The sequence below is a fragment of the Schistocerca gregaria genome, chromosome 9 (assembly GCF_023897955.1).
Source record: "Schistocerca gregaria isolate iqSchGreg1 chromosome 9, iqSchGreg1.2, whole genome shotgun sequence".
NCBI lineage: Eukaryota > Metazoa > Arthropoda > Insecta > Orthoptera > Acrididae > Schistocerca > Schistocerca gregaria.
In genome coordinates, this window is record NC_064928.1 from 250,895,661 (window position 1) to 250,921,508 (window position 25,848).

General features: G+C 43.6%; 1 protein-coding gene across 3 annotated transcripts in view; it reads right to left on the reverse strand.

Moving 5' to 3' along the window:
- LOC126291612 (uncharacterized) overlaps window positions 1-25,848 on the reverse strand; it is a 333,380-nt gene that overhangs the window by 9,462 nt on the left and 298,070 nt on the right. Inside the window, exon 1 of one of the 3 annotated variants that reach the window (XM_049985148.1) lies at window positions 12,186-12,349. The exons of the other annotated variants lie outside the window; for them this stretch is intronic. Coding sequence (XP_049841105.1) covers window positions 12,186-12,231 — 46 coding nt within the window. The 5' untranslated portion in view covers window positions 12,232-12,349. Of the gene's footprint in view, window positions 1-12,185; window positions 12,350-25,848 lie in introns of those variants that run through there. 3 annotated transcript variants of the gene reach the window in all.

The window sequence follows — 25,848 nt, forward strand, 5'->3', positions numbered from 1 at the left end:
AAGCACCAGGTGCACAACATTAGTTTTTATGGGCGCATGCAGGTCCTCGTATGGGGAGATGCTGCGTTTCAGCTCAACCATTCCGTGCTTTCCGTTATGTTATCATAAAGACACTAATTTCTCATCACTTGTGACGACACACGACAGGAAAACTTGAGCCAACTGATAGTGAGGAAGCAGAGATGTACGTACGGCCACCCGCTGATTTTTGTGATTTTGGCACAGAGCAGATGGAACCCATTCACGCGATTTTTGAACCTTATGCATTCCGTGCAAATGTTGCGCGATAGTGGAATGATCACAACTCATCACATTTGCCAGCTCTCGAGTATTTTCCAGTAAGGGAAACAAATAAGAAAAACTGATTTTCCTGAACACAGGTGGAAACAACCAGAAGAAACATCATTTCCCTAATTTACACGCTCACACAGCCACAGTTTGCAGACTGGTGTACACAATTGCTGTGCTTGGACAGATATTGATGGTGAGTGCACACTTTGGGTATCGAATCGCTTAAATTGTGACGCTGTCAAAGTTGTGAGAGTCTTACATCAAAAACTTCTCAAATTGTTGGATGACTTGTTCCTAGATTTCTTTGAATTGCATTTTGTTGGAAGTTGCACAAAACCAATGTAGTACAGCTGATATAAGCTAATCACCATTATTTTCAACTTCCTTGTCGTATCCTTTCACGGGGTCAGCATCTTACTCTGGGTTCGGTATAGTCTGTGGCGAAAGGAGGTCAGATGTCTCTAATCCCTGTAACTGAGAGGGAAAAAGGGTACCAGCCCGGTATTCGTGTAATCAGATGTGTGAAACGAGCTAAAAACTTGAGTCTGACCCTCCGGCCTACATCGGGTGGATACCATCCGGAGCTGGAACCCCTGGAATCCCGGAAGCGGCGTCTTACCAGTGCGGCAAGCACCATACAACATTCACTGTGTCAATGAAAATGTCCAAAAAAGGTATAAGAGCAAAGTTTCGAAGACCAGCAGCATATAGTAGGAGTCAGGATTCGCATGCGCAGAACGAGAGTTCTGCCTGCAACATCTCCTACAGCTCAAGTCGCATGATTCTGGGATGGTGGGATGGTGCATTTTAGCCCATGTAGCACTTTGTGCGTTTTGAATGTTATTACTTTGCGGCCATCGATAGATCAACTTCAAAAGTACCGTGAAACTTTGTAGAAATGATTTACATAAATCTTGCCGATTTGGTACCGGAATTGGGAACAGCAATTGTATTGTGCTCTTTCAACATGGCATCTAATCTGGGATTTCACTTTATTTACGTTTGTTCAGTAACAGGAATAAGAAGTAACAGCCAGCAACATTTTTTTACGTTTTCTATTGGACTTAGTCATATTGTTGAATGTCTGCTCTAATCACGTTACAATGAGACTCAACACAAAACTGTATCACGAAGAATTACTTATACACAGAAGGGTTTGAGAACCAGCGTAAATTGGAGGAAATTACTGGCTGTCATGTATAAACTGAATCTACATATGAACAAATTTTCAATTTCTGAAGGTGGCAGGGGTAAAATACAGGGAGCGAAAGGCTATTTACAATTTGTACAGAAACCAGATGGCAGATATAAGAGTCGAGGGACATGAAAGGGAAGCAGTGGTTGGGAAGGGAGTGAGACAGGGCTGTAGCCTATTCCCGATGTTACTCAATCTGTATATTGAGCAAGCAGTGAAGGAAACAAAAGAAAAATTCAGAGTAGGTATTAAATCCATGGAGAAGAAATAAAAACTTTGAGGTTCGCCGATGACATTATAATTCTCTCAGAGGACTTGGAAGAGCACTTGAACGGAATGGATAGTGTCTTGAAAGGAGGGTATAAGATTAACATCAACAAAAGCAAAACGAGGATGATGGAATGTAGTCGAATTAAGTCGGATGATGCTGAGGGAATTATATTAGGAAATTAGACACTTAAAATAGTAAAGGATTTTTGCTATTTAGGGAGCAAAATACCTGGTCATGGTCGAAGAAGAGAGGATATAAAATGCAGACTGGCAATGGCAAGGAAAGCGTTTCTCAAGAAGAGAAATTTGTTAACATCGAGGATAGATTTCAGTGTCAGGAAGTCGTTTCTGAAAGTATTTGTACGGAGTGTAGCCATGTATGGAAGTGAAACGTGGGCGATAAATAGTTTGGACAAGAAGAGAATAGAAGCTTTCGAAATGTGGTGCTACAGAAGAATGCTGAAGATTAGATGGATAGACCATATAACTAATGAGGAGGTATTGAATAGGATTGGGGAGAAGAGTTTGTGGCACAACTTGACTAGAAGAAGGGATCGGTTGGTAGGACATGTTCTGAGGCATCAAGGGATCACCAATTTAGTATGGAGGGCAGCGTGGAGGGTAAAAATCGTAGAGGGAGACCAAGAGATGAATACACTATGCAGATTCAGAAGAATGTAGGTTGCAGTAGGCACTGGGAGATGATGAGGCTTGCACAGGATAAAGTAGCATGGAGAGCTGCATCAAATCAGTCTCAGGACTGAAGACCACAACAACAACATGAACAAACCACTAATATGTATATACTTACTGGCCGTTTACTCCAACACACTTGCAAATTTATCTATCACATGTCTTGCAAACTAACGACCATAAAGTCGGATATTTTTCAACTCACAAAGCGCCTCTTATCAGTATGACATTACCATTACACATTGTTTTACATACGTACGAAAAGTAACTTATCCTACTTCCACATATTCCACTTTACATCCGTAGCAACGACAATACTGCAACATAGCTGTTACTAAAACCAGAAAGTGCAGAAACAAGGTGAATACTTGATAATCTTCCAAGTTTTTAGTTTTAAAAATTTATTTAATAAAACCGTAGGTAGCTGTTACCGCAAATAGTAGAAAAGCAGCATCGTCCAAAAATCACGCGACTACTCCAGTTTGACGCTGAGAACAGGTGCAGCAGATGAACATTCTCTACGGATAGGAGGTACTGGCGAACGTTAAACTGTAAGGGCTGGGTTGGCTCGTTCAGTTAGGCACTCGCCCACGAAAGGAAATGGTCCCTGGTCCGGGTCCTAGTCGCGCACAAAGTTTTAATCTGCCAGTAACGTTTTGCATCAGCGCATACTCCGCTGCAAAATAAGAGAGATTCGTTCCGGAAATTGTAAACTTCTCGGTGCACCTCGTTCCACCACAGAATTAGATCGGTTGCTCGGCACGTGTTTCTAGTGTGAAGATGGGAGCCGAGCACAGACGCTGTGGCGTAGTGTAAGTCACGAAGTGTCGATGTAGATACACTCCGGGGAGCTCCCGGCTGGCAGGGCACAGCTTCCAGTTCTCCAGCGGCGCGGCGTCATGAATAATGCAGGATGCTGGGCGCACCCGCGGGGGACTCCGGCGCCCCCCCCCCCTCCCCCCTCCCCCCCCTCTTTCCATCCAGCAGTCTACCCCGGCTACATCCCTTGAAGCGAGGGTCATGAAATTAATGTTCCGATTAGGGACTTGGCCCGTGCGACGCGAGTTTGCCGCCCTGCTTGCGTGAACCTTTTGGCTCCTCCCCCCCCCCCTCTACACACACACACACACACACACACACACACACACACACACACACACACACACAGACACACACACAGAGGTAGTCTCTTTCGAGGTCGGGAGAACGCACAGAAGCCAACAGAAACACGAGGCGGAAAGATGACGTGTGTGTGCCATTACAAAAAGCGGCGACCTCTTCTAGGCAACTTCCACGACAAACAGCACTTAATTTTGACCCTTTCCACTCTAACTGACCTCCCTCTTACACGGCAGTTTGAATACCTTCTGCCAACATCACTGGCGACGAAACCTAAATGGACTTTCGGAACCGAGGTGATGCAAAACTTTTTTTTAATGTGTGTATTGTGTATGAATTATGGATACGATAGAAACATATATACATATACACGGACCGAATGTTGCTTTTCTTGTAATGACAAGAATGGACCTACAGATTACGACTTCTCTTGGCTTTTACAAACTCGTCAGTAGTCAGGGATGAGGTAGGAACGATACAGCAAACATTTACTTCAAAATTCATACCCTCAGAGCTACCGATACTTGTTTAGTAGAAGAGATGGGTTTCACAGTAGCGAAGATGAACCAGTGCTCATAGTTATTCACTTTTGAGCCCATGTTCACCAGACGTCTTTCTTGTTTTTATCCTTACAGTAAAAGAGACTGAAGATCGAGAAGTATGCATTTTATATCCCGTGGTTATAAGACTTTTTGCTTCTGATGATAGTCCTTGTCATATCCTTGAATAATGACCATTCCTCCTTTGACACCGCGTATAAAATTTCGGAGCGATTAGAAAAGATAGAAAGAAAAAAGAAAACCTTTTATGTTACAACAAAGTCACAATTAGAAGAAATGAACTGGACAAAACCAATGGCGTGACGAATGAATGGACGCCGGCGGGAAATAGAAGTATACAACTGCAAAGCGTCACAGAATACGTGTATCTGGATAAACTTGTAAATACGAAAGAAGACTTAAAAACCTATACTCTTTTTTTCCCCTCGCATCTCGGGACTCGCGCTGGAAAAAGGATTTGAATGAAACGAGAGCAGAGCAGTGGAGCAACGGGAGTTTGAGAAGCCGAGCGCGGTGGCATGGAGCCAGAACCACTACTGGCCACCAGAGCGAAGCTGCGACAAATCACACTCGCATCTCGCGGAGGGGGCGGTCGCGAGAGAGCGTGCGTGTGCGTGCGTGCGTGCGCTGCCTGGCAGGCGAGGTGCGTGCCGAGGTATCACGGCGCGCCCAATAAATAAGGGGGCTCTACAATCTGCCGGGCCCGCAATCAATTCCGTTGCCCCCCCCCCCCCCCCACTTGCTTCTTTGCTTCCGTCCCCTCGCTTCCATTCTCTCCATCGGCGCCGACCACGCTTCCACCGCCAGCCCGAATACCGTGTCTGATGTGCCCAGGTCCTGTAAATAGCCGCAAATTGGTCGGTTGATACTAGCTCGGCGCTCAGTGGATCTGTGAAACCTATACCTGTCCACAGCACTACACTAGTTTCCCAATTAGCTACACAACGGTAAACTCTCCACCCCGATTATTTTTTGCGGTGAGAGGAGGGTGGGGGGCAATACGTAGATATGTAGAATTCACCCTTTTTCTCAGGAACGAGTAGACGTATAAAGTTGAAATATGTTGAAATATATGTCAAATATTAAAGTATACTGTCCCCTAACGATGTAGAAACGTGACGCTTCGAAGTTAATGCAATCAGAAGATACGGCCATTTGCGTCGCATTTTTTTGACACTCGCAACCTCGCTCATCAAATACCTATTTTGTAAATAAAACCGCCTTTCTTGCTGCAACTTGCCTTTTTCTTACTCTAAGGCGTCTTCAGTGGGATCTCGAACGATAGTTTCTTTATTTTTTGATTATCGAACAGTTCACGTCGCGCTTCCTTATACATAAAAAAAAGTTCGTAAACTGTTTGACGATCTAAAAATAACAAATTATATCGTTCTAGACCCCACTGAAGATGCCTTAGAGTAAGAAAAGGGCGAAATGCGTCTGGGAAAAATACATTTAAGTTGCAGTAAGAAAGGCGGTTTTATTTACAAAACAAGTGTTTGTGTGCTTGCTGTGGAGGATGGCCACACATACAAACTTGTCACTCGTTAAAAGCCACACGATACTTCCCGTTGACGCACAATAATGACATTTGCCACGAGACAAGATTTCGCAGTACGACCAAAGGGGGAAAAAATTAATCTGGTTAAATTATTTTACACGAAAAAATTTTCTTTCGTCATTTGTTATCCGACTTCAAGTTTGAAACTCGAACATTCTGGAAAGTCTTGGAATCCCTAGGACTAACATCTCTCGTCAGTATCAATTTCTACAATAATAAAAAAAAATCGGACAACCATTTCGATTTCTCGACATTCGGATTACCAATTACCTACAGGATGACAGTTATTGAACTACATGAAAAAAAAAAGGCCTCTGTGTACCTCAGAGCGAGAATGCGCTCCTCCAGGACATCAAACACTCTCCTGCTTCCATGAGGTCCAGCACCGTCTCGCGCGAACCACATCCTGTTAAAATCCGGGTAACTATGGATAATGGGGACGAAATCATCTTCCAAAAACCTTCGCGTAGTCACCGCGCCACCGAGGAATATCGCACCGATTATTGGGTGACTGGACACTGCACACCACACACTCGCCTTTTGAGGGTGGAGAGACTTGTCGATCGCGAAATGTGGGTTTTCTGTCCCTAAAATGCGCCAATTTTGCTTATTGGCGAACCCATCCAAATGAAAGTGGGCTTCGTCGCTAAACCAATCTATAATGCGCACACGAATTCCCGTCATGCACCGCGGCAACCGTGAGGTTTGTGCGCCCTAACACAGGCCCTTCAGAAATTAGGACGATTCTGTAACTTCACTGATGCGACGTAGTAGACTTGCACAGGAGAGCCGTACCTCGCTAGAAAACGTCGCCGGTGCTTAACCGCTGTTCGCCACGAGGGTGGGCTGTGCGGGACACCTGCCCCCCCCCCCCCCCCCCCCCCCCTCTCGGACGACAAAAACAAGCGCTGCGGCTGGGCTGTTGACCTTGTGCTGCGCGCGCGTGCGGAAGGGATCGTGGCCAGGTGCTGTGGCAACAGCCAAAGCCACGCGTTCATTTGTTGCGCAGGCGGGGGAGGCCGGCCTTTGCTCGGTTCCGATGTCCGCATTTAGGTCGCTACGCAAATTACCATCACGCAAGATTTCAGGTGTTGGGTGTGCGAGAGAGCACAAATAGCCTTCGCCTCCACACGCTCCGAGCACACTTGAACAAGCATGGGGAGCTAGAGTGAAGAGAATTTCTTCGTTTTGCCGTCTTTGCTTCTGTGATGCGAGAAAATGAGGAATCCCGCTGTGTTGAGTAGAGACTACTTAATGAAACGAAAAACTTATTCAAACAGTAGTTTACTCTCAGCTGAAGAAATATCCACGTCGTTGGTACTATTATATTGGGATATATGGTATAGCATATCTGAACCTCCTATAACTCGATTAAAAACCTGGATACAGTCACGAGAGAAACTAACACTACCCGAAAGTATAAATTACACATGATGTTGGGGCGATATGATGTAATTTATAATACGGGATGGTGCAGATAAAAGTATTCCGTGTAAGTATAAAGCAAATGCAGTGAAATTACAAAAACGAAGGGCTGAAATGGGCTTGCATTTAAAGAGGGGGCTAAAGTAACACCCTGCACCATCAATACACAGCTGTGCACGTCCAGGCATGTTCAGATACACCCGGCTTTAGTTCGGATATCGATGGCGGAAACTTCACGGCTGATGTCTTTCAGTTCTTACATTGTGTGTGGAATTGTTTCATTGACCTTGCTGTTCAAATAACCCCACAGGGAAAAAATCACGTATTGTTAGATACGGCGAACGTGGTGGCCTAAATACCTGCTGACATTGCGCTCCTCAGTGAAGCCATCATGGACTCGTTCCAGGGATACCTTAGACGCGTGACATGCTGCCCGACCTTGCAGAAAGAAGCAGTATTGTCTTTCATATTCAGTGAGTCGAGCACAAAATGTATCAAAAATTTCCTGTTACACCGCACCAGACGCAGATTTTTTTCATCGTGGAGTCGTTGCTGATACAGTGCTGGGTTCTCCATTGCCCTCGTGTTTTGAGAATTCACGTGAACGGGAAGAATAAACCAGGCTTGATCATTCACGATGAAGTCGAATGCGTCAACCAAACCATTGTTGATGTTATTAAAAAACCACGTGCAGTAATCTACACGTTCGTCATCCTCCCGTAATTGCTGCACAACCGTAGCAAGATATTGCTTCAAATTAAGACTTCTATATCCGCTGGCAACTCCTAATTACATGCGTCTGTTGGAAGATTTTACGTGTAGGCTTCGTTGGGCTCTGAATAATTATACGGCGAATGTCTGCAATGACTTCTGGTGTGCGAACTGAAGAATTTTTTGTCGTTTTACATTTTGTGTAGATCCGCAGGTGCGCCAAATTTTAGATTTCCTTTGCTGTTGGTTCTCTATTCGGAAAAGCAATCCCAAAAATTTCACGAGTTTCTTTAATCGAACCTGTATTCACATATGCTTCCACAATGACAATTCTTTCGTCTATCGAGAAAGTCATTTTACAGACTGCAAAGAGAAACGCCTAATTTCACAGATGAAATAAACTGAAATGCTGACAGAACAATCGATTATTGCATAAAACTGCCCATTGTTGTAGCTGTTCATTTCCGAAGTCGAAATACTGCATTCACGTTCGAAGGCGAGTCGAGCTACTTCTTAACTAAGCACCCTGCAGTACCGAAGAACCCAAGGTCGCTCCATGTTATATACTTTGTTTGGTGACCAGTTTCGACAGTAACTAGCTGTCGTCTTCAGATCTCTCAGAAATATAATTACACGAGAGTCTCCTCGACACAGTAACAACATGTACCAATTACAATAATACAGCTCCACACTGGTTTGTCAAATACATAAAGTTCGCTAAATAAAATACGCCTGGCACCATTAATGAGCGCACAAGCAGAAACAGGTACATCGGTCAGGGCGATGCGCCGACGACGTACCTGTCGAATGCTCCAGTGCTCCGTATTGCCGCTACGGATAATTTATTTACTGACGTCAAAAAAGTAGTGTGCAGCTGTATTATTATAATTGGAGCATGTTCTCACTGTGTAGACAAGACTGATGTTTAATTATATTTCTGGGAGCTCTTAGAATCTGAGGATGAGCTAAATTAGTGTCGAAACTGGTCACTAAATAAACTATTTCACAACCAAACGATCTTGGCGTCTACCATTATAAATTACTAATCGAAATACTGATAGCAATATTGCGATACCTCGCGCACTGCAAGGCTTCAAATGCTCATCCAAAACCGCGAACAGTGACAACATAAATTCCTTCGACGCGAGAAGCCGCCCCGGATTGCCGGGCGTGCTTAAAGCGACCTTCCCGGACACGGGAGCCTCGATCTGGGTTTTAGGCGGTTTCCCACACACCCGACTAGGTAAACACCGGGCTCGTTGCCAGATTCTGCCTCAGACGACCGCAAATCATGTGGGCAATTACTTTAAATTACCCCGCACATGCGATTTCTTTTTACGTAAATCTAAACCAGCCTTCGGAATTACACAGCAAGTGCTCAGGAAAACAGTTTCCTGTTACCAGCACCCAGCGCGTTTCTCTTCACATAATATCATATATGCTGGCATTAAAAATTTGTTTCTAGCTATGAGCAGTTCCAATGACCACGAATGGGATGTCTCGCTAAAGACTGTCACATTTTATGCTGTATATATATATATATATATATATATATATATATATGGGCCGACTGTTTAAGAACAATAAATTTTATCCTTAAGAAAAAGTATGTTCAGCTCATACTCCAGCCTATTTAATAGCGCCTTATAGATAAACGTTTTAAGTACTGTTCTTTGTAGGAATTAGGGTTGTATGGGTCTTGAACGAACTAGTTCAGATAAACTGTTTCGCGAAAAGAAATTTTCGGAGCGGTCTTTCATTTAGTTAACTATCGTTTCACGCCTCGCTTTCCCTAGCTACTGAAAGTCAGAATGCGTATACATGATTCTTCCCTCCTAAGACCTACGCTTCCTTAGTTCTGAACTCATTGCCGTGAACCGTGCGTACCGCGTCTCATCGAACGACCGAAAACACTGCTTAGTTTACTTCCTCCCTTCAGGTTCCAGTTCCTATCCGCCCCACCCTTGAATCTGAGTCCAACACAATTGCTGTGTAAGTCGTATAGGTTGGCAGCAGCTGCATGCAGTCAAAGTATTTCGAAGTGTGCGATGATAAGGAAATAACTGACAGGTTGATATCAAAGGAACATGAATTAATTTCTGAATGAGCGCCCTTTCAACTCCCCTTTTCAAGATCTGCTTTTACAAACACCAAAGTGTTTGATGCGGCCTACGGCGATCGAAAGGCAGTGGCTCTAAATGCAAAACAAAACCCAAAAGCCGCTACTAGAAACGACTAACACTTAGCTGAACTGTTTTTACACAGGCTGTCTGACCTGGTACTTCGGTGGGAACAAACTGTAAAGGACAAGCTGTGCATATCAGCTAGATGTTCCTTGCGCATGCTTTTATTTTTCCCAAAAGCAGGTCAAATAATGACCGAGAAACAGAAGGTAAGCACAATATAACAATATAATGTACAATATAACTTAGTTAGAACTTTGACATGTGAAATAATGTAAATTTTTTTATAATACAAGTGTAGCGTTGTTTGTAATAAATTTGTCTGTTTACACTTACTACATAGTTTTTTTGTTTTTACATCTTATTTACCCTGTATCTAAATATTTATTTCCCATCTTAAGAACTAATTTTTGTAAGCTATCAAATCAGGATGAGTTTTCATTTTTCCAGACACTGTTGGATAAAAAAAAAAAAAGAGAGAAACGCTCTTGGTGGCAATAAGAATACTTTAATCTTCAGTGTTTCCCACTACCCAGGTTACTTAGAGGCCAGAATTAATAGTGAAAGTGCTCGGTCCAACTTAACAAAAAAATTTCATGTACAAATGAAAGAAAAAAATTCTTCGGAAACTTGCGCACTGGGTTTGTTCCTAAAGCTCATTCAATTTTTGTTTACAATAAAATGTTGCTGTTTGATTTATTACTTAGTTTTTGTAAGCACGCTTATTTATTGGTACTTGCAACACTGAAAGAATGACTTCATCCCGTCTATAGTAGGTAGTGTTTTAGATTAGTATTACGGAAAATATATCACTGAGCACACAGTGTTCCAAAAATGAGAAAATGCCTGATAAATGGCTCTAGAAACCTGCATCAATATTACGCTCTTACGGGTTACCTTAAACCCAACAGTATGATTTTGTAATTTACAAGTGCTATTTTTGTGGGGCGGGGGGAGGGTGAGTTGTACGAAAACACACGTCTGCAACACACCCTTCCTCGATGGCGTACACCTAATTGTTGCTCTCTTGTAAACAACGTTCAAGGATTTGAGATTATTACTGGATTTCAGAAAGCTCGGGTCATACAATGATTTGGCATGCATTCAAACAAATAAGATACTCCATTACAATTATCTGCACGTATATTCATGTCCAGACAAGTACTAAGAAGCAGTTCTCTACGGACAGTTTTAAATTTTTTCTCGGCCCAGAACTTACTGTACAAAATTATATAATGTGGAACGCCAGTAAGTGCTGCAAAGTGCACTGTGCGCTGCCTTGGTAACACCTTCAGTATGCCAACAAGAGATGTCACGCTACATGATTGTAAATCCTGTGTTTCATTTTTTTTTTCAAAATAAAAGAAAGGTTCAAATGGCTCTAAGCACTATGGGAATTCAACATCTGAGGTCATCAGTCCCATAGACTCAGACCTACTTAAACCTAACTAACCTAAGGTATCACACACATCAATGCCCGAGGCAGGATTCGAACCTGTGACCGCAACAGCAGCGCGATTCCGGACTGAACTATTTTATTCCACCTCAAACGTTTATGATACTACGGAACCGAATACAAAATGTGATGACGAATAAAAAGGTTATTTTCTTCCCACTGAGGTTCCACTTCCCCGTATTTTTATACCACATCGTAGCACAACATGAAGAAAACGACTTCATACAATAAAAAAAGTTTTATGGAATATGTTATCACAAATACGGGACAGACTTCACAAAATAAACATGTCTACTACATTTTGATGCATGTTCTTTTACCCTTACCGAACATTTTACTAAAAACTTCAATAATCTACTAATTACCACAATAATAATTAGAAAACAATTTCAAAACTACACCTACACCATTTGTAACTGAAGAAATTACGAAAACTTTCTCTGACGGAACCGAGATTGGAGTACATTTTTACATTACGAGATAAAAATTTGATGATTTGGTCAAACGTACATAATTCTTAACGCTTTAATATACAAAAATCTTTTCCTGTTGCAATTCGATATTTTTATTTTTTAATGGAGCTAGCGAAAGTCACATTTCAGCGATATATCCCATTCTAACCTGCACTTTCGCAATGTTTTGACATTTAAAGCGCGCGGATTCAGCACCAGGGACAACTGCTTGCTTTTAACGAAAAGGAAAATGCGAGATTAGGAGTACTTACAAGTTCTGCGCGACTTCTTCACCACGTAACAGTATAGGAAAGACATCGCTTCTTGTACCACTTGCCGCAACAAAGCAAAAACAGTCTCCTATATCTTCCCTCACAATAATGTCCCAAGTCACCACGGCGCAATGAACATTCGCCTCCAGAGCGCAGATCATATACGGAGTCTCGCAGATATGCCACTTCTCTTAGCGAGAGGCCAAATGAAGGCTCTTCGACAATACTTGGGCGAGGAGCACGAACTGCGCTGCGCAGTGTAATGTCTGTGTTCTGCAACTGTTCGTTGTGTCAACAAGAAAGTGAGTAATTAGTTTTAAACGACTATATGCTCGAATAAGTTTGTAATATGCAACTTCAGGCGTAAGTGCTATGTGTTATGGTTTTTCCTAGTATCTAAAACTGCCTGAGCGTTATTAAACATATATTAACATATTTTTGGAATCTCGATGGTGTTATAAAAGTCTTGTCTCATCGAAAACACGAAGAAACTATGGCATTTGTGGCGTGATATGGATTTAAAATGCACTTCAAAATGGAAACTTTCTTTAAAAACTTACCATAGTTTGCTAAAATAAAAATCGCTCTTGAACTATTGAATGTTGGGTAGTACTGACGCCTCTATTAGCCTCAGGATTAATGAGTCATAATTTGAATCACTCGTTTAATACAAGCAGTTGTGGGAAACAATACGTAGAAATAGAGAACATAGAGAGATATATTCCCGCAGCATCTATCTTAACACCCTCCGAAATTTCGACATTGGACTTAGTATTCATCTTGTAGATATACACTCGCCGGAAAAGCTTGAAATCCATTCGCATTTGTAAGTTAAGCATATTTTATTCACAAGTTTGCATTTTAAGATAGTGTAAAAGTCTGTGTTTCACTAAAAAAGGTACAAGATACGTTTATAACATTTCTCTATAGCAGCCCTACAACGCCTTCTCGGTGTATGGGGACTGCATTGGGGCTTCTAGACTAGATAATTGGCGCCTATCGGCCACAGGAGAAGCATAAATACAGGTTAATTCTTATAGTGCAGTAGAAGCAGCAACAGCTATTGTTGCTAACACTGTTTCTTACGAACAAAGTTTTCATCTTCAGTCGGCTGTTCACTTTTAAGATTGTATATACCTTATGCAGTGCATACGATGTAGGCTAATCTTTCGTTGAGGCGAAAAAACGAAACTTTCCCAACATCGCATGGACTTCGTACGATATGTATAATTTTAAACGTGAACAGCACTCCGAGGATGTCCCTTCGTTTCGAAATCGGTGTGCCCAATTTTTTTCTTAATAAATAATATTAATAGCGCATGGTTACAGTTTCTACCGTACTTTATTATAAGCTGTAATCACACAGCCATTTCAATTTTTACACAACAGTAAAAACATAAACATTGTTCTCAGCTATGTGAATGGTTCGAGGACTTCGTAATTAATAGAACCCAGTACGTCGTCCTGGGTGGTGAGTTTTCTTCGTGGCCGAAGATCTGGAGTGGCACAGCAAAGTGTGATAGGACCGCTCTTGGTCTGTGTATATTTAAACGAACTGACTTATAGGATGGCCGGCAATTTGCGTCTGTTCGCTGATGATGCTGTAGTGTGCGGGAAAGTCTCTCACGGAATGAATGTAGGAGGGTACAGCATGACGTGGACAGAATTTCTATTTGATGTGGTGAATAGCACCTCGCCATGTAGGCGTAACGTTGCAAAGTGACATAAAATGTAATGAGCACGTGAGGAGGTGGGTAGTAGGGAAGGGAAAGTTTAAGGAGAGTGCCTACAGAACACTTGTGCGATCCGTTTTGAGCTCTGCGCGAGTGTTGGGATTCCCAGTAGGTCTGATTAAAAGAACTCAACACGCGAATATCACGGAAATGCTTCGTCAACTCGAGTGATCCAGTCCCCGTAGGAAGAAGACGTACTTTCCGCGATAAAATATTGGCAAATCTTGGAGAACCGGCATTATGCGACGGACTCCCACCGACATACATCTCGCGTTGAGTGTCGCGAACACAATGTAAGAGAAGTATGTAGGGGGGACGTCCATTATTTACGTGATGTGTTACCTTCTAAATTTGGATCCCGCCTCCCCCTTGGTGAGATGCGGTGAAATCCCTTACCCCCCCCCCCCCCCCCCCCTTCATCCTTTCGTCCCCCTCGCGTGACCTTTACGCCCTACTCGGGAAAAATGAATTATTTCTTTTAAACATTGATTGAAACACTTCAATAAAGTCAAGTTTTATTTTTAAAATTCATTAAACAATGTTTTTAATACGCGATTAAAAAAAACTTTAAACACGCCAAAGCGTAGTTGAGGTTGTTTGGGAGAAGAGACCAAACAGCGAGGTCATCGGTCTCATCGGATTAGGGAATGACGAGGAAGGAAGTCGGCCGTGCCCTTCCAAAGGAATCATCCCGGCATTTGCCTGGAACGATTTAGGGAAATCACGGGAAACCTAAATCAGGATGGCCGGATGCGGGATTGAACCGTCATCCTCCCGAATGCGAGTCCAGTGTGCTGATCACTGCGCCATCTCGGTCGGTTAAAAGAAAAACGACGAACCACAGTCGCACAGAGACAGACGGACAGAGAGGTTGCATGCAAATAATATTAACCATTTTGACGGACCCCTAAACAAATTAACGTTGTATTGGTATATTATGTACGTCATATTTCAGTGAACGTTTGCTCTCTTTACAGATAAGGCAACTGTGTTCGTACCTTATTTTGAACCGTATGATTATGTTGCTTATCAGTCTCACGATTTATGTGATAACTAAGAGAATTCTTGTCTGTGAGCTTACGCGTAGTTTCCTTCCGCAAACGATTAACTTCTTGTTCCCAGTTGTTTCCACTACTCGGCCGGTCGCTTAATATACGCACCGTAAAGGTTCTGATACAAATTCGTGTTGGACACAATAACATCAGCTTTGTATGCGTTCACTGACTCGCAGTGATTTCGACAGACGTGGCAGAGAATTTCCCAAATGAAGCACAACACCTGTGCGGCATTTGTTTCAAATCGGGAAATCACGACCACGGACACGTGGTTCTGTTCAGAGGAGCCGCAGCGGTTGGTAGGCACTTTAATATTGTCTACGGTCGAGATTAAGTATACAAGAAATGTTCTCCTCCATAATAATGTATGTTCTCTGAGCTAAAATGTTTACGTGAGATTTTCTTTGTCCTCTCCCCTTTCAAAGAGATTTGGTGAGATTTTCCCGCCCCCCCCCCCCCCCCCCCATTTTTAGCTGACGTTCTTAAAAGATGTCCGCTAAACAATCATTTTTCCCTAGCTCCATTTGCGAGTGTAACAGGAAAGCGAGTGACTGGCAGTGGTAAAAGGTACCCACCGTCACGCACTTCACGGTGGCTTGTGGAGCGTGTATGCAGATGTTCGGAGTGGTGCTGGGTGCAGCGCCGGCCGCTTCCGGCTGCGTGGCGCGCGTTGCGAATGCGCCAAGGGCTGGCGGACGCTTTCCATTGGCGCTTTCTCGCTGCGGTGTGTGGCGGGGCGTGTTTTATTCAGAGCCGGCTGCCAGCGCACTCGTGAGGTCGTGAGGAGCATGCGCAACTGCAACTGCCCGCGCCTGTTTCCATTTCACTCTGTAACCCCCAGCACTGTCCCAGGCTTGACCTATCGCTCAATCTTAAGCTTAGACAACATATATATAGTACATATACTGCCCCCTCCCTCCCCTCTCTCTGCCTTGTCGGGGATTGAAAGCAACCTCTGTCATGCGACGGAGGGCAAAGTGTTTCCTTTATAGCTGAAATCAACCGCAGTTGAGCGACTTATTGTATTGGTTTTACACATGTAGTAGCAGCAAAATTACCCGAAATTATTCGGAATTCTAAATATTAATGCTATTAGTCATTGTTTACTAAAATGTGAAAACGAAGAGTGTAGAAAATACATCTTTGAATACTTTTTCTTTTTGTATTAAAAAAAAAACAAAAACGTATTAATGTTCGGAATGTAGCCATATGTACCAATTAACTTGCGATGCGAACGTAAAATGACTCATTCTGCGTCATCACGATCGATCATGAAACATGTAACTAACTAAACTGTTTTAATTTTGGCGAGGTTAAACTAATAAACAGCTTCAAAAATTATACTAACAGATTTTTATTTATTTCTTACAAATAACCGAGTTACAGTTCTTCCGTGAATTACGCTGCGCTGTGACAGATTTAGTTCACTGCTTCCACAGGTGTAGAAGACAAATACCAGATTTGCAAGGAACATTATTTTTATGGCTACTTCTGAACAATACACGTGAAACTTCTTTTACGGTATTATAATAGACAACTGTTTCTATGATGTTCAGTTTCTATACAAAATAATCGTTTTGCTTTCTCTTTTAGTTAATACAGTTCAACCGTTTTGAAATTTCGTGAGCAGATTACGCCGCAACGTGGAGCGCCTTTGTTTTAATGACGACTTGATATCCTGTATCAAAATGGTTCAAATGGCTTGCAGCTGTGGCTTATTAGACTGGTTGTTCGGTAATTTTCACATCTGTCAACACCTGCTTTCTTTGGGATTGGAATTATTATGTTCTTCTTGAAATCTGAGGGTAGTTCCCCTGTTTCATACACCTTGCTCACCAGGCGGTAGAATTTTGTCAGGACTGGCTCTCTCAAGGCAGTCAGTAGTTCCAATGGAATGTTGTCTACTCCGGGGGCCTTGTTTCGACTCAGGTCTTTCAGTGCTCTGTCAAACTCTTCACGAAGTATCGTATCTCTCATTTCATCTTCATCTACATCCTCTTCCATTTCCATAATATTTCCATAATATCGCCCCTGTATAGACCCTCTACATACTCCTCCACCTTTCTGCTTTCCCTTCTTTGCTTAGAACTGGGTTTCCATCTGAGCTCTTGATGTTCATACAAGTGGTTCTCTTATCTCCAAAGGTCTCTTTAATTTTCCTGTAGGCTGTATCTATCTTACCCCTAGTGAGATAAGCCTCTACATCCTTACATTTGTCTTCTAGCCATCCCTACTTAGCCATTTTGCACTTCCTGTCGATCTCATTTTTGAGACGTTTGTATTCCTTTTTGCCTGCTTCATTTACTGCATTTTTATATTTTCTTCTTTCATCAATTAAATTTAATAATTCTTCTGTTACCCAATGATTTCTACTAGCCCTCGCCTTTTACCTACTTGATCCTCCGCTGCCTTCACTATTTCATCCCTCAAAGCTACCCATTCTTCTTCTACTGTATTTCTTTCCCCCATTACTGTCAATCGTTTCCTTATGCTCTCCCTGAAACTCTGTACAACCTCTTGTTCTTTCAGTTTATCCAGGTCCCATCTCCTTAAATTCCCACTTTTTTGCAGTTTCTTCAGTTTTAGTCTACAGGTCATAACCAATAGATTGTGGTCAGAGTCCACATCTGCCCCTGGAAATGTCTTATTAATTTAAAACTTGGTTCCTAAATCTCTGTCTTACCATTATATAAGCTATCTGAGACCTTTTAGTGTACGACACATTAACTTTTGTACCAAGCGGAACTGTCACAGTCGAAAGAAGCCTCGTCGTTGATGGTCTCTGCCACTGATGCGGCAATTACGGACATCTTGATTCTCGTTACCCACGATTGTCCTAAATGCCGGAATGATTTCGCTGAGAAGGACGAGCCTCTAACCACTTAGTCGTCGACGGGACGTTAGAGCCTTCTTGAATCGTGTCACGTGTGTCCGCTCGTGTAGAGGAGCTTCCACCGTGGAGCCAGCGCCGGTGAGGTCCTACTAACCTGCCGCCCCCCCCCCCTCCCCCCCCCCCCTCTCTCTCTCTCTCTCTCTCTCTCTCTCTCTCTCTCACACACACACACACACACACACACACACACACACACACACACACACACGGCCCACTTCCTGCCATTATTCTGCGGCGACAGCGCGACTTCCGCGATGCGGGTCACATGGCCCTGCACGCAGCAGAAAGCAGCGCCCCTTGGTAATCACACACCTGCGCCGCCCCCGCCCTCGCCTAACCGTCCCCTGCCCTTCCGGCCGCTTTGATCCGCCGCTCCCTTCTTTTGGAGGGTCTTAACACCTGCTCACAAACATCTAGCTCTAAGGAGGACCTAAACTGTGACTTTGCGATAACGGTGATGTCCGAGAGTGCAGATTTCGCTAACAGGTATGTTTAGTTGTGACTTGTGCTATATATAGGTTAGCGTTCCCAGTAAACCAGGTGACCAAAAGTTCTGCGATATGATATTGTTAATATTTGCAAATACAGAATTCTTAGTGAGTTATTACCTGATAAACAAAAGTTGCGTGACAAGAGGGCACTCTTCACAGAGAGAAAATTTCATCCCAACTAAAACTCTGTATCACGGTTCACACTTGTCTGTTCTTTCACTTCAAATGTTGTTGTAATGAGACAAGTGTGAAAATATTAGTGTGGAGTTGAGAATCAAAACATAAACTTGGACACAGTGCAGTAGGACTTCGTCTGTAATATGGATTCTAATCGCTTTGTTATTTTTACAGCTGTATCAACTACATTTTCAGTCACTCCACATAGGGATAAGGCAGAATATCATTAACAGCAGAACGGGAGAAGTTGACACTGTTACTTTAGACTGCCTTCGCGACAAAAAGAGTAGAATGTGGTATTGCCCCCTCGCGTGAAATTTTAGTTGTGATGAATTGATCTATAGCGTAGCCCGTGGTTTAGGTTAGGCTGGAAGGTGATAATTCGGTTGTGGGTTGGCGGAACCAACGAATATGAATGCCAAGTAAAGGTTGTGATAACACATTAGTCTGTAGCGTAGCATAATGTTTACATTCGTGTCATGTTTAAGGCACCTCTCGTCATGCGAAGTAAATTCAGAAAACCTATATTTCTTTTTGAACGAGTCTCCGGTGAGTATTTTGATGTATGTTATTTACATATATCGTACATTGACTGCAAAAAATGGAAGGAGCCCCGCTGAATAACTATTACCAAAGAAAGGTTTGCTTCAATGAATGTGAATGAGCTTAAGTGAGAGTGTTTATTACAAATGTACCGGAAACATAAGCCGTTGCACACTCCCAATAACACTGCAATTAATGGGTGATTGTAGAAAAGTTAGATAATCCTCGTGGGTTTCCAGACGCAGTTCGCACTGTGATTAGTCGCTCCAATAGCTGTCCGTGCACATGCAGGAGACAATCGTGAAGATATCGTGAGACACACGGTTCCTAGAACAAGAGACGAACGTCGCTGAACAGATGGCACAGGGGGCTGAATGTTACAATGCTGCTTTCAGTTGTTTCTTGTCACTTTTGGCTGTCACTGAAATCAACGAGGTACCGGTAACTTATTACTGCCAAATCTGTGACTTCTCAATCGCTTGTGGTATGTAACAGGTACGTGGTTCACAGCCCACCCCCGTTGAGCAGGAGCTAGGGACACGGACTGCCAGTAGCCCTTAATTAGCAAGTACGTAGCGTTCGGTGGCCACAGAAAGTCACGAAGCTTTCTAGGTCATTATAAGGCATTGCAAACTATCGATGCCGATTTCGATTTCGTTATCTACCAAACAACGATGGCCGATATTAATCAACCACAAAACATGGGTGGCAAATAATTGATTTATAGAATGGCAACAAATAAATACATCTAATATGAGTTAGTATTGGTTATCTGTCTTGAGCTTTTTGCAGTTTTTAATTAAAGAGAATTACGACAGACGCGTTTCGCTTTTATTTATAAAACATCCCCCGTGGTTATTCTGCGAATTGGATACATACGTTTTGTACTTTTCTGGTTGTTTTAGGTTAAAAACAGTGTTTTGTTTATAAAGTTGTTGTGCAAGTCACTTGCGATGTTTGTATTATTCTTCTTGATAGCAGCGCTTTATAAACAAAACACTGTTTTTAACCTAAAAGAAACAGAAATGCACAAAACATATGTATGCAATTTGCAGAATAACCACGGAAGATGCTTTATAAATGAAAGCGAAACGCGTCTGCTGTAATTCTCTTTAACTAAATTGCAGTAAGCTCGATACAGATGACTAGCAACTGATATTTACAGCAGCTGCGAAAGATGGCCATGCAAACAAACATCAAATAATTAACACTACGCTTCCCACAAATTTTTGCAATTCACGCTGAGCAATAACATTTTTGACGGAAGTTTCCCCTCAAGTGCTTGCAGTATTGACAGAGAGCATATCTTATTTTTGAGAACAGTCTTTCAGAACCTGACGTTGGAGCAAACTTTTTGCCGGCACAGTGTGGAACGGGCAACCGACAACATCCCCACCTCCCTTACCATGTCCAACTCTGTCAATCACTTTGTTGTTCTATACATGCTCTAGAAAGGCTTCTATCACGTTGGGACAATCACCTTGATCGGGTTGGGGGGGGGGGTGATTACAGGATGAGTCGAAGCCTCATTACTGTGCATCCCCCTCGCTGCAGCCCTCGTTCTGCGCAGTACACCAGATATAGCTGACACCTGCAGCCAGAGAGACAGTGAACAGAAGGCGATTCCCAGACGCAGACAAAGTAACCGTGGCCCAGGCGCGCAGTGTAGTGGCAGCGGCACGTAACGTGTTTATACCTGACGCCTTCCGGGAAACACGGGGCCTGTCTGCTTTGTGCGCTCGCAGCGAGGACTCACCATGCCGGGCGAACTCGCCGAAACTCGTCTACGGCGTGATCTCCGGGGACTGGCTGCCAGCGAGGCTGCAGCTGCCGTCACGCAGCACGGCGGTGAGAAGGCCAAGAAATTAGCATGTCCCTCGAATTGTTCTCGGCAACCCGTACAGAAAGATTTTACCTTCTAAACACTCTGATCGAATCATTTAACGAGGCACGATTTCTTCCGATTTTAAATGCGAAATCCGCTACGTAAGATCCACAACAGTATATGATCGCAAGTATTGGGTTTAATCAGTGACAAGTTTGACTCGTATGGTCATCTCCAGAACACAGAGCAATCTGAAGATGATCACTGCGATGGAAGTCCGTCATTGAATAAAAGAAATACTCTGGTATTTACATATGTTATCCTCAAAGATACAGTCCCACCTCTCATTATTTGAACCTCCTTCGCTCGACGGATTCTGTAGTAGTGTTTCCTCTGGGAAGTAGCTTTTCTATTTTAACTTCAACAAGTAACTGGACTTAATACAATATGTTTGAAAACCACTCGAAAGAAAGTAGAAGTAGTCATAAAATAGCTTGTCAGTTTTTTTTTAATGCTTAGGACGCTTTACGATGATTGCACTGAGAGCAAAGGGAAGTACTGTAACAGTATATTAAAATTGACTTGTAGTGCTTTTGGTGAACTAAACAGGGTTTTAAAAAACAAACGTGCAACGTGACTGAAAACGAAAGCACATCGTGACGACGCAAGTATTTTTAAATTCGAAAAATCATTCAAAATTCGAGGGTTCGTCGGCAAGCAATGGGGAAATAAATGTTGAGACTCAACAGGGTAAACAGCAGAAAACAAAGAAATGGATGGGAAGACATAATTATTGTGATGTTACTGCAGACGGACGGTATGTCAGTAAGTGGACTAAGGAATCTGTACTAGATTCCTAGAGCTAAGAGAAATCCTAGGCGGAAGCGTGACAAAAAAAACTGTAAAGGCAAGTAGATGAAGACCGAACGTGCTCGAGCTCTACACTTAGCAGTAGATCGAATTGTTGAAGAGTGTGGTGGTGCTGACCATTCTGCAGCAGCTGATACAGTACCTTCAAGTGTGCTGAGAATTCATTGAAACATATCCTCGCTCATTGCGTTGGATGAGAAGTGGTACAGAATCTGCGCAGGTACCTTTTAGGGAATGGAGATATCCGTTTCGAGAGATGTGGCAGCTGTACGAGAAACTGAGGGTGGTGTAACGTCGTGGACCGGAGCTGCCGTCGTATCGACGGGCGTCGGTATCGTGATACACGCTGACGTGAGGGCCGGGGCCTACAAAATGTAGCAGCCTTAGGGCAAACTTGAGGAGTGTACACACACGGCTGTCAGAAGGGTCGGCCCTTGAGGGAGCCCTACACGGGGCGCCCTACGGCTGCCGGCATCAAAGATTGACGAGAAAGCGCGCTGGATGCCGACAGTAAAGGAGGCGGAAACGGCCGCTGCGGGCTCGCTTCAGGTAGAGGGAGGAGGAGGAGGAGGCAGAGAAGTAACAGAGAAGGGTGGCGGCACAGCCTGTGCCCTGCTGCGATCTGTGTCGTATCTGCTACTGGCGTGTAGCGGCCATCTACAGCGCCGAGACTGCCTTATAACGGATGGCTGCAGTCTCCACCTATACAGGGCGTCGATAGATGTGGGGACGTGATCCCCACACAAAAACATTATTAAAGGGCTTTATCAACACGCTCCGAAAATCGTTGGTTATCGAGTGACGAAAGGAGTCACGTGTAGTGACCATTAAGCGACGCAGCTCAGACTTTAATTTTCTCTTACGCTCTTCTATATACATTTGTTTTTAGATTCTCTGATTATCTTTTTTTTCGGATTCAGCGTCCGGGGATGCGATAATTCGTTATCTTGCTGGTCCTCCTGAGGCTTCTTAAGGATGCAGTGCGCGCGGGGGCATTTTAGCAGGTTATTATTCTCGCTCTTCGTACTTCACAGTTGCAAACAGTTAGCAGAAAATTACTGCAAGACAGAAAAAAAGCCAGACGGTTTTCGCAACGGACAGTCCCTACACCAGAAACCTTGCCGCGTTTCATGTGTTCCATCCGGGGAAGAGAAGAGGGTGGTCCCTTAAAAATGTCGTGGGTGGAGGTCCTGACGGGTCACTGCGTCGTATGAGTGGTGATGATGAGTTTCTCCTGTCGGGCCATGGGGTAGTCCGAATTATCACCACCACTCCACCGAAATCCCTTTCACTGTTCACTAAACTCCCCAGCACGATCAAAACGTGGGTTCTGGCTCTCAGACTGATGGCTCCATGTTCTTTGATACCACTATCAATGCAGCCGTTTATCTTCAAATCTTCGAGCACTCGTACTTTCAGTCAACATGAAAGGCGGACCTGCTTATTCTAGCAAGATGAAGGAACGTGCCTGATTCCTCGCCGACCGCTACCGGGTTATTCGAGGCAGAACGCACCACAGGCGAAGGTCTAATCTGTTCGTGCTTTATCTGAAGGGTCTTTATAACTAAAATTGCACTAAAATTACCTTGCAACGGTAGACAAACTGAGCAAAAACATACAACGGAGTGGTTAAAACATTTGATTCTACAGCCCTGAGTTTGAATGTGATTTCACAAGCGTAAAATTCCATAGGCCACATGGCGACCACTTTCAACATACGTTGTAAATGTGAAAGGTATTTCCGATCTTAAACAAAATTACATATACCCTGCAACGTCAATGTAATCCTTCAACGAAAGGAAAGCAAAATTTGGGTTTGACGTCCCGAGTGGCCAAGAGAGAGAGAGAGAGAGAGAGAGAGAGAGAGAGAGAGAACAAGGATGGAGGAAAGTGCACGCTGGTAAATGAGAGCGGTTTGAAATTTGAAGCAGTCTTTAGAAGGAACTTGTGTCGCGACCTGCGGTCGTAACTCGGCGCGAGGTGCAGTAGGGGAGATGCGGCGGCGCACATCAGATCCCCTTGCCCAATATTTAGCCGGCCGTGCTGGGGATTTTATGGTGGCAGGGCCGCCCGTACTGCTGCCGGTACTTCCCCGCCCCGCTCTGCTGCCACAGCTAGTGGTGATGAAGGGCTGCCAACACAACAGCGCTATCTCCCCTAGCCGCGTCCGCCCTTCCCTCGCACCGCTTGTTTGCACCGTCTCCGCGCTCTCCCTGTTCCATCCTCCCTGTTAGCGATAAAGCTCCTACCTCTCGCTGTTTTCTTCCTCGGTCGCTCCCCACTAGCCCTCTCACTTCTTTTAATGAACACATTAACCATCGATACACTAGTCACACGTGTACTCTACAAGCCACAGAGGGTTCATAGTGTAGTATTGCCAGTCTGCATTTTGCATCCTCTCTACTTTGCTCAATAGTCTACGACTTTCAGACTCTCATTCCGTGATCTAATTCCTTCACTGTCACCCGAATTAATTCAGCTTCACTCCAGAAGCTCAGTTTTACTTTTATTGACGTTTGTCTTTCAACATCTCGTCAATACACTTAAAGTCCTTCGTGGTCTCTGAATCTGTATGTCATTGGCAAACTGTAAATTTTTAATTTCTTCTTTCTCAACTTTAAGTCCCTTTCCAAATTATTCTTTAGTTTCAATTCCTCTCTGAAAAAGTGCATTGTCTTAAGCGAAGGAAAGGGATGAAGAATCGGTCTTTTTTAGTCAAGGATCACTTTCTGATTGCTCATTCTATTCCTCCGCTTTTATAGACTGGACATTCGTCATCGTTTACAGTTTTTACCAACTGAATAAGGCTAAAAGCTTTGCCTAGCAACGCCAACCGTTAATCCGCGACATATAACAAGTCCCTATGCTACATCACATAACATTGTAAGTAAGCACCTTTTCATATGAAATTATAAATCGTAGTTATTGTATACGAATAGGCCCGTTTCTTTGTGGAGCGTATGTGATCCACACCTTGTTTCCTTACCAGATGCATAATATTTTCTATTTTAAATCTATTCACTCAATACTTTGAAAGAATATTGGATAACTTCATTTCTCCATTATAAAACCATTAATTTATAAAAATTTATGTACAGTTACACAATAGAAGATGCAACCCAAAACTAGCGAAACGAGTTGTGCGAGTCTGTTTTCGATTTAATAAAGGCATCCCACTAGTACTACTATTAGACTTTTGATACAGTTCTACATTTTAAAAGTTTTGACACCTGTACGTAAACATCTGCATTATACGGTACGAATGGTCAATTTTGTTTAGATTAAAGATAAACGAGGCCAAGGCTGTAAGGGTGCTTAGTTTCGAACCCGTGACGTCTCGGTTTCAAGGCACGTGTTTTGCCGCTGGACCACAGCACTTGAGTTACGTTTAAATAAAAGACGTACATTGCGTACACTTACGTAGGGTTACTGTGTGAAATTACAAGGATGTGAGTCAGCACTTTTAACACGGCACATCGCTGAAATGAGCTAATGGTATTTAATAAATGGTTGTGACGGTGGAAGGTTGAATTATGTTCGAATAAATTTGTGGTCGCGGCACCCGATACGAAAGAACTTGGTGAATTCCGGTACGTAGCGAGTGCGCACTTGCGCGTCGGTGCGTAGCGCTGAAGAGAAGAGGTGGGGAGGCGGGCAGAGCGGCGAAGGGGAGACGGATGGCGCAGCACTTAATTAAGCAGAGTGATCCGACGCTTGGCTTCCATTAGGCAAATGGCCGTAGGCAGGCAAGCTGCCGGCTGGCCAACTTAGGGAGTTTTATTGCCCGATAGTCACGCGATCCGCCGGCAGGAGCGCAACCACACACACACACAGGCAGATGGCCGGCGGGGCTAGATTACGGCAGTGACTGCCATAGAGCAAGCGACGGCTTCCGTTCCGAGGCCCGTATAACAACATTGCCCACCGCACTGTGGGTGGGGACATCGGTGGCGTGAGTGAGAGTCGTGGCGGAAGTCACTCGCGAATCAAAAGCAAAAAAGGCCTAGTCGCCTCCAGCCCGACGGAGACCCTTGGCTAAGACGGTACATCGGCGGCTTGCGTGTTTGCTTAGCTAC